The sequence below is a fragment of the Thermobia domestica genome, chromosome 4 (genome assembly GCF_964235325.1).
Source record: "Thermobia domestica chromosome 4, izTheDome1.hap1.1, whole genome shotgun sequence".
Classification (NCBI taxonomy): Eukaryota; Metazoa; Arthropoda; class Insecta; order Zygentoma; family Lepismatidae; genus Thermobia; species Thermobia domestica.
The window spans coordinates 13,948,177-13,965,087 of record NC_137457.1 but is presented as its reverse complement, the minus strand read 5'-3'; the positions used below and the strand labels follow the sequence as shown (position 1 = coordinate 13,965,087).

General features: G+C 34.9%; 1 protein-coding gene across 1 annotated transcript in view; it reads right to left on the bottom strand.

The window, feature by feature from the left end:
* Nucleotides 1-15,820, bottom strand: part of LOC145683630 (uncharacterized) — an 82,949-nt gene extending 67,129 nt beyond the window's left edge. The window contains exons 1-3 of the mRNA XM_081754967.1: nucleotides 15,685-15,820; nucleotides 4,114-4,153; nucleotides 1,524-1,586 (exon numbers count right to left, since the gene is read on the bottom strand). Of these exons, the coding sequence (XP_081611093.1) occupies nucleotides 1,524-1,586; nucleotides 4,114-4,153; nucleotides 15,685-15,726 (145 nt within the window). The 5' untranslated portion in view covers nucleotides 15,727-15,820. The remainder of the gene's footprint in view (nucleotides 1-1,523; nucleotides 1,587-4,113; nucleotides 4,154-15,684) is intronic.
* Between the last annotated feature and the right edge of the window lie 1,091 nt (nucleotides 15,821-16,911).

Here is a 16,911-nt window from a genome sequence, read left to right as displayed (position 1 = left end):
TGAACATCATTTTCTTCAGAATAGAACTGCCTTTCAGGCGGTACCATTCACATGTCTCCATCTTGTATCTAAGGCAGGAAAATCCCGAAGAAAGGGATTTTTTGGTAAATATATCCCTTTTTTGAAATTTTTGCCCCTATGGATCCCCCCTGTTTTAACGCAGAAATCTGAAAAAAATCTGGTAAATATCACTCGGTGGACTGAATGTTTGTGCAAAATTTCAATCTTCTACGTGCAAAAATAAGCCCGCCAAAAAATAATGAACATAGACTTAATAAAAGAAAATATATTTTAGAATTATGACGTCATCACCTCCTATGTCTTGACGCAGGAAGGTGTGAAACCATACGTAAGGTCTTCTACAATGCCTCTGAACTTTAAAAAAAAAAACTGGACGTAAAAGCTCAAATAGGAGAGTTATAACGCAATGTACCATGAAACACCCGTATGGTACAACTTGTAGGCCTACCATCGGATCCGCAAAGGGTGGTTCTTTCGGTATGTTTATAAAAGTATTAATACTTGGAGTATTATTACTTGTTAATACTTCACTAGCTTCATATCTAAAATGTTTAATAATAAACCTATTTTAAAAATTAATTGAGATTCTGTTACTTCAGAGCAACCATGTGCAACAGTCAACCCTCAGGCCGGTTGCGGCCCACCGAACCCCTTCATCCGCAAACCTATACAAATGTATTTTCTACGTAATGTGTTATCGTAGTGGGAGAAAACTGTTTGGGACTGTAATTTGCTCTACCTATGATTTACTTATAACTGAATTGAATTTTATCCTGGGTAACTGATTCCCGTTCCAAAATATAATTCGTGATGGAGCATTCAATGTACCACAAAACAGTGAGAGACACTTGTAGACATGAAGGATCACGTTTCCTTTAAAGAATACGTAAATAAATTTTTCTACGATTCTTTGGTAAATAAATGTTTTGGTTATCGTTATGGCAGTCTTTCTGTTCCTATGGTGTTACTGTACAATGTAAAAATGTCCCCATTAAATATGGCTACTCAATTCTTCTGAAAATGATGTACGTTGTCACGTACCAGTACCAACATGATACGTGTCTCGTATGATTGGCCCGCCCTCTGTTCCAACTTGCACAAAACAGCTTTAGATGGACAATTATTTTTGAATTGGGAAGTTGAAAAGTATTTTACAACAAATGAACTTCTGATTCCAAGATATTATTGTATTTCCTTTGCAGGTTCTCAAGGCAGGAAAGTCTTTCAAATGATTATGTCTTCCTGGGAGCCTTTCATTTGAAACGATAATGATGCACAAAACGAAAACGTTTAATGTTTGCAAGTAATAATGGCATATGTTACAATTGATTAAACTTATAAAAGTAATTTAGAGCTGTAAGTAAATTTGACTTTTGCCCGGCAAAGCGGAAATCTACAATTTAATGTTGAGGAATTTCCAAGTAAATTCTTATAAGTGAATTGTTAGGAAATAAAGAACTTCTCTGGAATTAAAAACAATATATGAGTTTAAATATGCATACTTTCCTGTGGTGTATCCAGCTCGATTCTATAGTCTCCAGTTTCATACTCATGGTTTGTAATTCCTGAAAGAAAAACAATAAATCAATAAATAAATTCTGGCACACAGTAAAAATGATCACGTACCAGAATTTTTAATTTCGTCCGGTAGATGTCAACTGCTGTAGGATGTTTGCTACCATCTAACGACGAGATGGATAACTTCTTGCATTCTAGAATTATATTCGCTTTTATTTCAGTATTAGAAAATACGATATGGAATGTCATCATTATTTGTTAAAACTTTTAACTGGTTAATTTTGTTATAAGTCTTGGCCAACATAATTACTCTATCTATCAAATGCCAGAAACAGAATAGAAAAATCGCTCCCATCCAAGAGTTGTTAGGCGAAGTAACGGACGTACTAGCATTTAGCTCCCACTTCCGTGATTATAATGGGCGAAAAACTGCTCTTAACTGGCCATAACTTGTGCAGGGGACAGGGAGCAACTGCCCCAAAGGGAAACTCACCGTTGTTCGAGGGGTACCACTTTAATACAAAATTTTCTTACTGCATATACGATACAAACATGAAATTATAAATGAAGCCTCAAACGTGTTCATTACATTACATAAAAAAAACAACATACAAAAGGTAAATTTAAAAAAAATGTGGGTCCATTTCAGTAAAAAATGTCTACTATTACGGCAATAGAAATAATATTTATGTGTATGGCTTTGTGAGTTGTCAATATTGTCCCCTTAATTAATTTGTCATGTACGGAAGTGGCCCAGAGGCGTGCGGGAGGGACCACAGACTACGGGGCCACAAAGAGTAAGAGAAAAATGGAAAAACAGGTGTATTTTCAAATTTTGCGAATCCAAAACAATTTTTTCTAGGAACCAAAACTTTTAATGTTTGTCCCTCCAGAAAAATTTACGTTACGGCGCTGACTCTTAAACAACAAATAATGTAAATTGATCTAAAAATTCAATTTTCATAACAAGCTTGAGGTTTTTAAAATAGAAGTTTATCTGTAAGAAGAAATTAAAATTAAAGTAACAGTATTAATATTTTACACATGAATTCTTTTCATATGATATAATCGCTAGTCTCTGGGCAGACATAGACTTTTATAGAAGCCTCACTATTTCGGAGTATCCCATTTTACGATACACAAAGCATCAAATTCTGTAGTCTGCTTTATTTTCAGGGACACTACAAAGGTTGTTAATGTATTCTATACATTTACACGACGTTGAGAACGCAATATAGTTATGAAAATAGGGATAATAGCATCGAGCTCTATCACCCAGCACTGTTACGGTTCCTAAACTCGTGCATAGTACCTATAATCTACTTTGACCAGATACCACTTTTAATATATTTCTTTTTACAGAAACAGTTTCCACTTTGACATAGGAATGTAACCCCAAAGCCGTGGATAATTGGGTAACATTTTCAAATTTGAATTTTGGTCAAATGTTACACATAAGATTTTTCAACCTTATTCTTTATTTCCCTGCAGACAAATGTTTATTTAACTTGTCATGTTGGAGTCTGCCATCTTGGATTTAAGTCAAAAATTTTTAACAGGGAAGTGATCATATGATTTCGTTTTGTGGTCTTTCCCCCCAGCAACATAAATCTTGCATTATTATTAGTTTATCTTAAATTATTATTATATATGTTAAAAATGTATGTAATAAAAATGTGTTATCAAGTTAATAATTATTAAATGGTATTCGTTATAGATGATCGTGTGATATAAGTGTATTGTTCTGTTACTATAGTCATTGTGTATATATTTACGCAATTGAGCTCACTTTGTGGTTCAAAAAGTCTCCAAAAATATGGTACATCGTGTCTTCTTGGACCTGGTACCGTGCAAAAACTATTATAATTGTTCCCAATATATAGTAACAATTTATGAAGACACTAATATTACCACATTTTTCTGGTATATAAATTTCGCATTCTGTGTAAATGGGAATGAAGCCCGCCTTTGGTCTTTATGAAGTATTTTAATTTTAAGATCTCTATATCTAGCTTTTTCAGAGCTCAAAACATTCATGTATGAATGAGTCTTAATGTTAAAAAATAAAATGTTAACTTTTCCATTTACTTAAGATTGCTGTAGAAACTTCATGTTTATTTTCTTAAACAATTTACTTCATATAAGTGTACTATTGTATTCCGTAAAGTGAAGGGAAAACTACATATTTCTGTGATCACAATATTTCTATACTTTACTTCAAACGTGCCCTTACAATACTATCATTAATTTGTCCTTCTTGATTATTTATAAATTTAGGTCAGCCCAAGTTTTTAATAACTACAAGGATCATGTAAAATTTTCAACTAAAATATTTTTAACTGAAAAGTCACAACAATAACGTTTTATTATTGGTAGTAAGATTTGACAAGTTCTATCTGTATTTAACAAATAGACTAAATATATTCGAAAAGATAGATAGAAGATTGGAAAATGTACGAAGGGTTTTAACTATTTTCAAGACATTGAGTTATGATAAGTCATATATATAAGATATATATATATATATATATATATATGTATGTATAGCTTCATGTTGTCATGACTAAAACTTACCTTGGTAATAAATTGCTGTGCTTCCTACGAATGCTGTTGTCTGAAAGGAAAAGCATTTTTCATACAATCTATTACATTTGATTTCACATTGAACAATAATCATCACAGTATTTGCTGAAATTTAATATATTATATTATTGCATTTCTTCTGGTAAAATAACCTCAGTAAGATGTATTTCGAATCAATTATTTGAAGTAAAGGATTACAGAAGTGTTTTCTTGAATCTAATATTAAATCTCTCATATTCGAAATACGCATACTCCATTTAGATTTTTATTTTCATTCTTCTACTTTCCAAAGAGCCAAATTGATAATAATAGGATACGCCATAACAAAGTAAAGAAAAACAGGAACAATATTATCAAGTCATTATGTAACATATTGTAAAAGTGAGGCCTATAAAGGTACCACCTTAAATACTAAAGAAACGGGAAACACTAGCGACATAGTGTTTGCCGTACACACCAAGTCAAACGGGGCACAATATTAAATGGGACCCGTATGGTGTAGTATGGAAAATATCGACAACTGAGCCATCAGGAACAAAGTGATTTTCTTTTGTAATGGAACCATAGACAAAAACATGAATAACATGAAAAGACACATGCGGAAAAGTACAAAGTCGTTCGTCTAATGCTTCCTCTGCACATAGCAACAGGGATATGACCATGGAAATGGTTGTAAACAGAAAGACAAGTGAAAGACTTGACTGACAGTACTTCGATGCTTATGTCTTCTGGGGTATCTAACAGAGCAATCCTTGAAGACTAGAAAGTTGCAATTGTCGAGCTAGGAGATCGTGCTAGTTCATAGCAGGCACTTTTTAGTCAATAGGATGGTGTTTATAAACACAGAAAAAAAATATGATCCTGATTTTTTTTTATAATACTTGAGTAGTACCTCAGAAGTCTGCCGTGTATACAGAGAGAGATGTCCTGAGAGACGATAACAATCGCTATCTTTGGTAAGCTCTTTGTGAAACTAAGGGAAACGGAAGTGTAAGACTGCAACAAGCCAATTACATGCTAGATGGGAGAAACATATGTTTTATCACCTTTTGCTGTGAATTCACACATTAGTTCCCGTGACATTGACGGTAGGTATGAGTCCGGGAAGTACGTATGAGTTAACGAACTCTATTATTCATTCAAACATACACATACCTTTCACACATATAATATCTGTATCCAGCAGGAACTAAATGGGAATGATTTCGTGAATCGTTTTTTTTTTTTGTTCTCCAGATTTGATTCGTATCCTATTCACCGAAGAGTCAGCTTTTAATAATCATGGAAATGTTAACATAAGGGATATTCAATATTAGTCTGTAATGAATCCGAATTGGCTTCGCCAAGTAGAACGCAGTGTGTTAAGGCATGTTGTGGAAAAAAGGATTAACACCCCCTTTGACCATTTTTCATTCATGAACAAGAATGCTGCCCTTTACAGACACTATTAAGGGAGATACCAGATACACCGCTTCAGACAAGTAGGGAAAATTGATATCAACATGACAGATGGCCAGATCATAGTGAACGACGCACTACAACATGCTTGAACATTTTTCCTGATCGGTGGATAGGATGTGGATAACCTTAGAAATGGCCGGTTTGTTCTCTAGATTTCTGTAGTAAAACATTTTTTCCTCCAGAGGAAACTGAAGATCATTGTCTACGGGGATGTGAAAACAACTTCAATCAATGTACAACAACATATTATTTAAGCTTGTACAGCCATTCCACATGCGATGCTACATTCCGTGGACGTTATTTGGTTGTATGCCTCGATGCTTATATCACGTCGGTCTGCTATCATTTCGAAAAGGCATCTTGACAGACTAGGTTTATGGTCATTGCGCATGGCAGTCTTTATGGTTCTTTGACATACTGTCATGCTCATTGTCATTACGTTTTGTACGCTGTAAAATAAATTGTGCTGACAATGTCAGATGTTTTCTTTTTCCGTCTCAAACACAATACCTTCATGTTTCTTCGTCTCTTTTCATGCCTTCTAATTAGAGGTGTTCGATAAGACTGAAGACCTATCGAACTTCGGGAGTGAAAATTTATCGAGTTTTCATCGGTTACTCGAAACCGTTCGAGTATCTGAAATTATCGAAGTCTCGGGTATTATCGAAATTTCGAGTATTATCGAAGTTTCTGGTATTAGCGAAATTTCGAGTATTATCGAAGTTTCGGGTATTATCAAAGGTAGTGATGAACAGTTCGGTTCCTTCACCTCTCCAATGATTTCTTCTTGCAGCCAAACTAGTCAAACAACTTTTTGAATGATCAAATCTCAGTTACTATTTGGAGATATCATAATTCGTACTATCTCACATGCTTATCTCACGAAATGAAGATCAATTAATATCATCACTCAAACATTGATTTTAGCGTATGTTGTTTGTTTTGGAAGTAATTAACGTGTATTAATAAAACAAAATTGACTATATTATTAACACTTGTGTAATGGTTTCGGCAATGGAAATCACCTTCACCAGACACGTTATAAAACAATAATCCAAGAATAAAGAATCTAAAAAGAAAGTGAAAGGATATCACACTCATAAGCCCTGAGCAAATTATGTTTCTCCTTTTACTTTCTATATCAACATGCACAATATGAAAAGGAAAAACAATTGTTTTCAGTATATATGTGAAGGCAGTGTACGATAGCATTAAGTGAAGAGACGCCTTAAAATCAGAAGAAATGAAAAGAAGACTATGAGAAAGTTGGAAAAAGAGAAAGTGATAAATATCTAAAATTTGCTTTTGGAGAACTGTGTGTGAAACACAAGCGAAAATGTGGTGAAGATAAAAGAAGAGCTAAAAACAGAATCAAGATTGAATCCGGTAGTCGTGGAAGTCGTAATGAAGAAGTGGAAACGAACAGGGAAAGTAGGAGGATTGTATAATGTTTCACAGGGATGTACATGATTTTCTTGAAATGTGGACGAGAACGAGAAGACAAAACGCAAAAAAAATATTAAAAGAATTGAGAATGAGGAAAAAAGAATATAGTCAAAAATGTAAAGGAAAAAAGGGATAAGATTTTCTGAAAGCAATGGAGAGAACGGCAGACAGTTGAAGACAAGGTGCTAAAAAATGGAAAACACTATAGGAATATTTTGTCATAAGACAATTGATGTAGATATAGGGGCTCAAAAGAAATGTATTAATAATATAAGTACATCGATATAAACGATATAGTGATCACATAAGAAGGAAATATAACATGGAATTATATTTTCGATTGATAGTGTTGAATGGATACAGAAAAAAAATGATTATGTTTGTACGCTGTAATAATACCATATTCACATTGGAAATATAATTATTTTATTATTATCGTACCTCATTTCGTTTTAAGTTGGCCTGGATAGTCGTGGTCTAGAATGTTAAGTCACCGACTTACTAGGGATCGCAGTTTCCAAAACCGTTCCGGACATGCTTTTGTTGTACTTTTCACCTCAAATTTCATTGTTATCTTTCACCCCACTTTCCATTATAGGTCCCGTCCTGTATAGCGTCGGAGCTGACAGAGGACGCAAAATGCATCACTCAACTTTGCGCTTAAAATTCATCAGTATTTTATGACACTGCTGACATTTTACTATCTATTACTATCAGTGTTATGCATTTGAACTAAATTCGTAGTATGATACACAGAGTACTTTATTACCCTTTGTTGCCATAGACAAAACTTCTCTATTGTACATTTTCAGCACACGTAGCTCCAACAGTGTGCAACATTGTACCACCACACTTCACTGTTATGTTTACTGATAATAGTGCATTTTAACTCCGTGCACATTATATGGTGCTATTTTAAGCAAAATTTTTTATGCTGAGTTGGCAACACTGCTTCATCTATGGCAACACTGTTTGCAGATTTTGATAGGGCATTTTGTCTCATTATATTGTGCATCTTTGGTTTTGATTGCTTCAACGGTTTTCAAGATATTTACTTTGAAAGCACAAAATTCCATGATATAATTTTATGGGATATTAAATTTTGGAGTCCCGTACCTCCTATCCCTCTGGTCCATAGCACCTTAAATTTTGCTCATTTTCATTTTTCGTACTGATCTATTAGATGTGCTCTGTGTCAATTAAATTTCAGCGAAACGTTTTGTTACCTTTCCATGTTAGTTTGCTAAGAAACATGGCAAGAAGATGTTGATGAACAGTATTAGAAGACACATGACTCATAAGTTATGGAATAGAGTTCTGGAGAAAATACCACAGGAAGAGTTAAGAGGAATGAGATATACGTGAAAGACTTCAACTCTTGTACAGGGATACAGATTACAAATCAGATGAGTTGTTTTTGAGTTTAACGTCCCTTTCAGCAGCTAAGCTATATGAGACGGGTGCTACTGATTAACATGGAATTCGAAACACATGAGCTCACGCCGGGAATCGAACCCGAGTCTCCCATTTTAAATCAGATACGAAAAGAATTGGAAAAAGTATGTAATGAGCCTCTATTAAAAAAAAAATACTTTTTATACATCTGTATTTAAAAGGTTGCAGATGAAAACTGATTTGCTCTCGATGAAAGACTAACAACCCACTTTCATATTTTCTTTATATTAAAGCTTTTATTCTTGGCTTAATCTTCCTTAGCGTGCTTGACGTGAGCGATTTTTCACTCCCAATATTGTTATATAAATGTTATGAATATATTTGTTTGCAAGTTCAATTGTCTTTTGTTAATATTTGAAAAACAGAATGATCTACCTAGAATTACTTTAAGCTTTATATGTAGAGTTAGTCAATATCTACTCAATTGAAAACTGTATGCTTCAAATTTCCACAAAATGTGCGTGAGGGATTACCCAAAGGAACGTAGGGATTACTTGCACCTTTTATCGCCAAAACTATTCGTCACTGGCCAAAGTTTCAGAAGTTTTTTTTGCTTGTATCGGTGTTGGGAATCAGTTCCCGAAGTTTGTGTAAATAGTTTGTTACCACACTGGATAATTATTTGGTATTTACAAACAGTACTTATGAATTGTGTTCTTTCGTCAGCTCTGACTCTCAGAAAATACATTTTTAAGTGTTACTTTATGGTCTGGACGACGAAGTGAGTAAAAATAAAATCATACTTGAAAACAGTGACTGGTTTGTTTAATTGTAAACTTGAAGAACGCAGTGACTGGGTGAAAAAAATAACCTTCTCTGGTATGGAGAATTCTTAGCTGTATTAAAAACCATTTGATTTTGTGATGGAGAACGTCAAGTCTTTGCGTTATTTCAAGGATTTCCAATTTCTCCACACAATGTCACTTCACTATGTATTCAACCCCCACCATTTACTTCAAAAAATGATCCTTGTTCATTCTATAATTTAATAATTTAAATGTTTATGCCCATTGATTTCTGAAGATTATAAAAACGTGAAAAGTTTCGACTGAGTTGTTAGTAGCCTCTAAGAAGGTCTGCTAAGAGATGCAAGAGTTACATATTTGACGAAAGATTAACTGAATTCTCGTTGCAAGTAGTAAGATATGAATCCAAAATTAACAAGGAAAATAAGGAAAATGTTTTAAAAACTGTGACCAATCTGTTAATTATAAGGGATAAATCTAAATGGTATGAGCACAAAACTAATGAAAACTAACACATATATATTTCTATTCTTCCCATTAACTTCTGGACACGAGGATATTGCAAATACATATTTGAATCTAATGATGTGATTATCTATTTTGATAATTAAGAATCTGAAACATTTTTGGGATGGTTTGGAAATACCTAGGTAAAAGTATATTTTAATTAGAAATTTTCATATGAAATTTATAATCATTGGTTGATGAAACACCGTATTTGATCCCTTAATAAATTATTCTACTTGCTGTGCCAAATATGAATTATGTTCAGAACGATATGAAGAATGGAAACATTCAAGATTTGAGAAATGTAAAGGAAGTAGTTTTTTCCACACGAATAAAGTGGTATTCTTTTCAGTTTCGTCAAATGATTATCTGTTTGCATTAAAAGCAACGGATGACTAATATAAATGAAAGATAACAATATTGTAATTGACTTCATTGTAATTAGAGAAGAAATTTGACAACTCGAAGAAACTCCAGGAACTCAATGTTAGACTCAGAGAACTCTGAGGAACTCTGTTAAACTGAGATTGAACGAGGATACCGAAGTAAGATGCGAACTCTCTACTACTGAGGCGTCATAATCTGTACACATAAGTTAGTGTTTTGATTCTTCATAAAAGGTTTAAATAGCAAAGGTATTTAGGATTGTTACATTTATTATTCCGAGATGATGTAGGCTTATTGAAAGCGACCTTACCTCGAAATTAGGAGTATCCGAGATCAAATTAAATGACCAGCAATTCTCACTGAGATTTTTTTGAAGATTTTCTTCAGTTACAACAGATAATTGCCACTATAGTACACTTAAACAGAGTATTTGTCTTATTTCCTCCAACTATTATTTTTATTACTATTTCCTATGATTGTAATTTGTTGTAGTAGAAATTGTCCCTCGAAGACTTCATCCGGAAGTTCATTAAGCGAATAGATTAGAACTTGAGGATTAAAGTAAGCATTGAAATTTGTTGAGTAATTTGTAAAGCTATATCTATTGGGCAACTTACTGTAAAACAGCAATATGCTGTGAGTCAAACAATTATGAATATTCTTTAATTCTAATATTTGCACTGAAATTAATATTATATCCTTCATCCCCCTCGTTGATAAAGTGATACTCCACACTCAATCACCAGCAAACTACGCCACATGATTAATTTCTGAAGCACTTCAAACTTTTGCCAGCTCAATTAGAATATATTTTAGGTGATAATTGAACGGAGATTAATATTTCACAATAGAGTGGCACTTATATGACAAAATGCATTTGGGAATTCTTAGACGTACTCCCTAAAATAATTCTGTATAGGATCATAGTAAACTACGAGAAAATGAGCTTAATTGATTAGTATTATATTCTGTATCAAGTTCTTAATGCACTTACAGTATGTTGTTATATCCTACTCGTGATCAGTATTGGTAAACGATACCATGTTCCATATCTCTAAACAAGAACGCGTGCTTCGTTACAGCAACTACTACTAGCAACGAGACGACAAATACAGTCATCATCACCACCACACTTGGCAAGAAGAACACTAGCACCGCTGCTGACTATTAAGAGAGGATGAAATACGTTGCAGGGCCTTCTTCGGCATCACTTTTTGCTGGTCAACTCCTCTCTTAGCTTGTCTGGAGTTTTGAGAGATCTGACCTAACCCAAGCCTCTTAGCTTACTTGGAGCTCCGAGGTTTCCTGCCCACTTACATTGCCTAGAGCTCTAAGGAAATCCAAACACTCTCTTTGCTTCTCTGGATCACTGGGATATCCTAACCCCAACAATCCAGATCGCTTAGAGTTCTGTGGTTTCCCTGCCTGATTAGCTTGCCTGCCTGGAGCTATGTGGTACCTTTCGCTTGGCTTCCTGGGCCGTTGGACACCAATTTTACCAAGACAAACTAAATATAGAACATTGTATTGGTACTCAGATCACAGTTAGAGTACTTCGTGCTTTATTTGTATATACCAAGACTTTAGAGAAAAAGGCTTTAGAGAAAATCCACAATACATTGTCCTTAATTGACCTACCTAAAGTTATCTTAAAAGGATAACTTTACAATATATTACAAAATTCTGCAATATGCCCTTGTAATTTACAAACAACTGAAGTCTATCGCTATACCGTATATCTTGAACAGAAGTAGAAGTGGTAAAACTGCAACTCATTTTATGTAGAACCATGACGCCTGCTATCTTAAAATCCACAATCTTGACTTCAGATCTAGAATTTTAAATTGCAAGAGGTTCATATGGCATTTCAATTAGGGGTAGCGTGTTAGCACAAAACAATTGATCGTGTAACAGATATTACATGTGGGAAACGAAGTATTCCTGTGTAATACTATCTTTATATTTAGATACTGAAAATAGATTTAAAGGATTTTTGGCTTTCCATGAAACAAACTCCTAGATTAATTTGAATCATAGCTAGCCGTACACTACAAATAAGGTTACATATGGGCAGGTAGTTTATCATTCTAAAGAAAGAAAGAAAATTATAAGGAAAATGGAATAAATTGAAACATCACTTATGTTCTAGCCTTAAAGTAAGTTTCCAATCTTCTTTCCTACATAGTTTACTTTTAGCGCACCCAGGAATGCGCACAAATTGTAGTTCTTGTAATTTTGAATAATATAAGTGATCACGTTTAAAATAAACTTACATATAGAAAGTACCATATTTTCGAAGGCATGTTACTTCTTGCTTTGTCGAACGAAGTTGCTGGGAAAACAGTAATATTTCCAAATAGAATACTGCTTCCCCCAACCTCCTTGCATGGCTAAATTGTCCTAAGCAAAAGATGAAAGATCTTCGAGGTTGTATAGTACCAATGAATACAACGGCCAATTTTAATAATTCTCCATAACCTTGGGGCCGCGCTGGCTCCGTGGTAGAGCGTTCACTTCTGGTGCTTGGGGTCCCGGGTTCAATCCCAGCCAACGCCAAGTGAACTTTGTGGTGGACAAACACCGTGTGCGTGGGTTTCTCGGGGTTCTTTCCTCCCACTTTCTTCATTCCACCATTTTTGTCATTACTAATCATCACCGTCTCCTTTAGCCTAACCGGCATAACTGTGGGACGTAAAACTCAAAGATTTCATTTTATTTTCATTTTCTCCATAACGTTCTCTATATATTCTCGTTCCTACAACTTTTTTGAGCATCTAACACTGGAAATACTGTTTTTTTTCTTTCTTTTGTTAGCATGTCCCTGTGTAAAATGGCAAAGTTATGCTGTATCTGAGAAATTGTTCAATAAATAAATAAATAAATATATATAGTGTGTGTGTGTGTATGTGTGTGTGTGTGTGTGTGTGTGAATGCATCCTAAATTCCTGGAACAAAGTTACCGCGATCAATGTTAGCCCATTCTTTTTTCTGAAAACTCTCAAATAAGAAAAAGTTAGATCCAAATAATAATAAGCTTATCAAATACAAATTTTGTAAACAATTCATCAACGTGCCGTCTGTAGGAATCAAACTGATCTTCATGGACTTTCTGCTGGAACCCTTGGTATGACTCACACTACATGAAGTGATGTTAGAACAAACTGTCTGTATGAACTTTATTACTTTCTATACTTTTAGTGAATGTACTATAGTGGAAACAATATATTGATTAAGACAAAATTAGGACATCAATAATGATGTATCTTGTAATAATGATTGGTAACTTGTCGATAATTTCTCTATCTATCTAATGCGGAGGTAGTTTCCCGTGCCAAATCACAACTAACTGCGTTGATCCACTTTGAAAGTGTTCTTTGTGACGCTATTGTACAAATTCACTACATTGGTGAAAGGGAAACCTATTTATCACTAGTTAGTCCACACTCTGAATTAATGATTCAGCTGAATATAACTGAATGTTGCTGTTTGAATATATATTATTGCTCTGTTAGTGAATTTGTATCTATCACAAACTCTACTAGTCTTAGTGGAATAAGATTATTTTTTTCTTTTTCGTGTATCTGGAGGAGCCAGGGACACACAACTACAGCTTTACATTTTTTGTAATGTTTGTAATTGCGCTTCCTCCTAATAACCTGAACTGCTTTCCTTTATGACATTAGATGTATTAAGCTCAAACAATTGATTTTCATTACCAATTTAAGAGCTCCCTCGTGGCAAAGCGATTAGCGTACGCGCCCGTGTCTGGGGGACCAGGGTTCGATTTCCGGCGGGAGCTCATGTGATTTAGATTCCACGTTAATCAGTAGGTCCACGTCTCATATAGCCTCGCTGCTAAAAGGGACACTACACTAAAATCTACTCAACTCATTACCAATTTAAATCAAATAACTAAATATTTTAATATAAGCTGAACTGTTACAGTATATAGAGCTATTTCAAGCTCAATACAGTACTATATTGATATATTTACATTACATGATTTTTTCTTTTACTGGTAATAGTTATTATATAAATAATGGTGTCTTGAAAATAATTAATGGTATAATTAATTGTGTCACATTGATGTTTATTGTGAAGAGCTATCCAAAAGTAATGTATATTACATAACTCTTGTACAATTTGAAATTTTACATATTATTCCAATATGATGAAATTTAAGATCGCCGCCATGATGGCATTAAATCAAACAAGGTGCAGCATTACCTTTATTTCTTCGATTCAAGATTTTATGTAGTTTCCCTATGCCCATATCTAAAACACTTATGTGAATTTCAGACGTTTTTCATATACTACGTGGGCCAGTCAGAAAGTTAGTTGCACTCCTTCGTAAATATTTTCCGTCAAACACTATTTCGATGAAACTGCGCAGTAACATTGCAGACACGTAGCTGTGTTTTGTGACGTAGCAGCTTTTATGAGGTAAGTGGAGTTGTTTGGATCATCTGATAAATATGCCTCGACAGCTGCAAGTGGAATTGTGTGCAGTGACTCGCTTTTTGTGGGCAAAATGGTGTAACTACACTGAAATTTATCGGCAGCTGCATGAAGTGTATGGTGTTCCTGCATGATAATCTAAGATCCCATGAAGCATAACAAACGTGCGACATTCTGACAAAGTTTAGGTGAGAAGTGTGGGATCACCCTTTTTATAGCCCAAACCTTTCACCATGTGACTTCCATGTGTTTGGTCCCAAGAATGGTTGTCGGGCATTGGACGGGATTTCTTTGCAGGAGGCATAGAAAAATTTGTATGACACCTTGACAAAAGTTTAAATAACGGAAGTCTTTACGTTGGTAAGTAGATTCGGAATAGAACTTTACAATACAAATAACGTCATTGTAAAATTTTTGTCATGTTTTCTTTTCTTACGTAGTGCAACTAACTTTTTGATTGACCTTCGTATATATCGTAAGTGAATTCAAACCTTTATGCCATTTGAGCCACCATGTAATAGTATAACTAACTAACTCTATGGTCTATGGAACCCGGAGGTTCAATGCCGCGTTCACAAAAGCTCTCAACTGACTTCTATCCTTAGCCAATCGGATCCAGTTTCTACTTTGTATTCATATCTCTGCGAGATCCATCTTAATATTGTCCTCCCATCTGCGCGTAGGTCTTCCTGATGGTCGTTTGCCGATTGTGCTTCCAGTCAAGACTTTGAAAGCGTTTCTACTTTCTTCCATTCTAGCTACATGACCTGCCCATCTAAGCCTCCTAGACTTGACGACCCTAACAATGTTGGGTAAACAGTATAAATTATGTAGTTCTCTATAATATTATGCGAGGAGTTAATTTGAGGATACGTCTAAAGAAAATCGAAAAGTGAGAATTAGTGACCACCCTAATCTCACAGCTGTTAAGATAGAATAAAATAGTTGTTGTTGTGTTCTTCCTAATCTTCAACTTTACATCATAAATGTGATGCGGTACCGCGAGTGAAGGGATTCAGTGATAGTTTTCATTCATAATCTAAGTAACGTCATCTTTATGTTCAGGTAATGAAGAAACTAACTTTCAAATAATCTTACTTACCAATACTAGAAGAAATAAACCAAGTAACCATAGCTGGTTCATCTCACACTTGTAGACATAACGATTTCTTTTAGTTTTTCGGTTTTCGCACACAGCATATTCAATTCTGTTCTTGGGAGTTCATTAGTGACAGATATTTTTCTCTCAACCCAAGATGTTTACTAAACTTTGTTAGTACATTTAAGTTTAAACAAAAGACACAACATTTATTACAGAAGGTTACAACAGCGTTTTATAATCACTACATCTCAGCTTTAGTAGAAACAATCTTTGTTTCTATTCAATCTAGTTAGCAGTTTGACTCCACAAGAACAAAGCATCGTAAAATACTCTCTGAAAGAGAGGAATTTTTTTATTTGTCACATTCTTATTGATACGAAGACAGCATGAAATCCTATTGTGTTTCAAGTGAAATCTACTATTCTCTCTTAATACTAATACCAATAAACTATGAATTGTGCAACAATGTGAATTTGAGAATGTACGAGGTGCATTCAGATAGTAACATTCGCACGCGTCCCATAGCTAGGAAACCGTATGTTGAGTGAAGCGACTGCGTACACGTGATAAAATACGGTCTTAGCAAGGTTGAAGATGGACTTCCTATTCCAGCTTTCGCTGTGTGTGAAGTGCGAGCAGCAATAAAGGTTTGCAATGCACATTTCAAAGCGTCTATTGAAATCTATCGCCAGTTGTGCCAGGTCTATGGACCTAACATCATGAGCAAGCAGATGGTAGATGGTTGCTGGTGTAGACAATTTGCGGCAGGACGCCACAATCTCCATGATGAGGAGTGCAGAGGGACGCCAACCATCATCAAAAACGAATTTGTATACCTTGTTTTGGAACGCATCATGCTGAATCGTTGCTTCAAAATAAGGAACTCAGAAGTAAGACCCCACAGATTTCCCGCTCCTTATCGCACACCATAATCGCGTTGTGCCTGTTGTTCAAGAAGCCGTGTGTTAGGTGGGTGCCGAAGCAATTGATTTCAGAACACAAAGCAAGGTGCAGAGGGTCAGCATTGATATTTTTGCAAGAATACAGCTGATGATGGATTTCAATCGGCGCTGTGCCCTGTGCATTCAAAAACTTTATCACTGCTCGCACTTCACACGTCGCAGGAGCTGGAATAGAAACGTATATCTTCAACCACGCCACAAAGCTACTGAGAGCATTAGGGAAGATCTGATGACACATGTGCGATGCCACTACCTTATTCTTTCA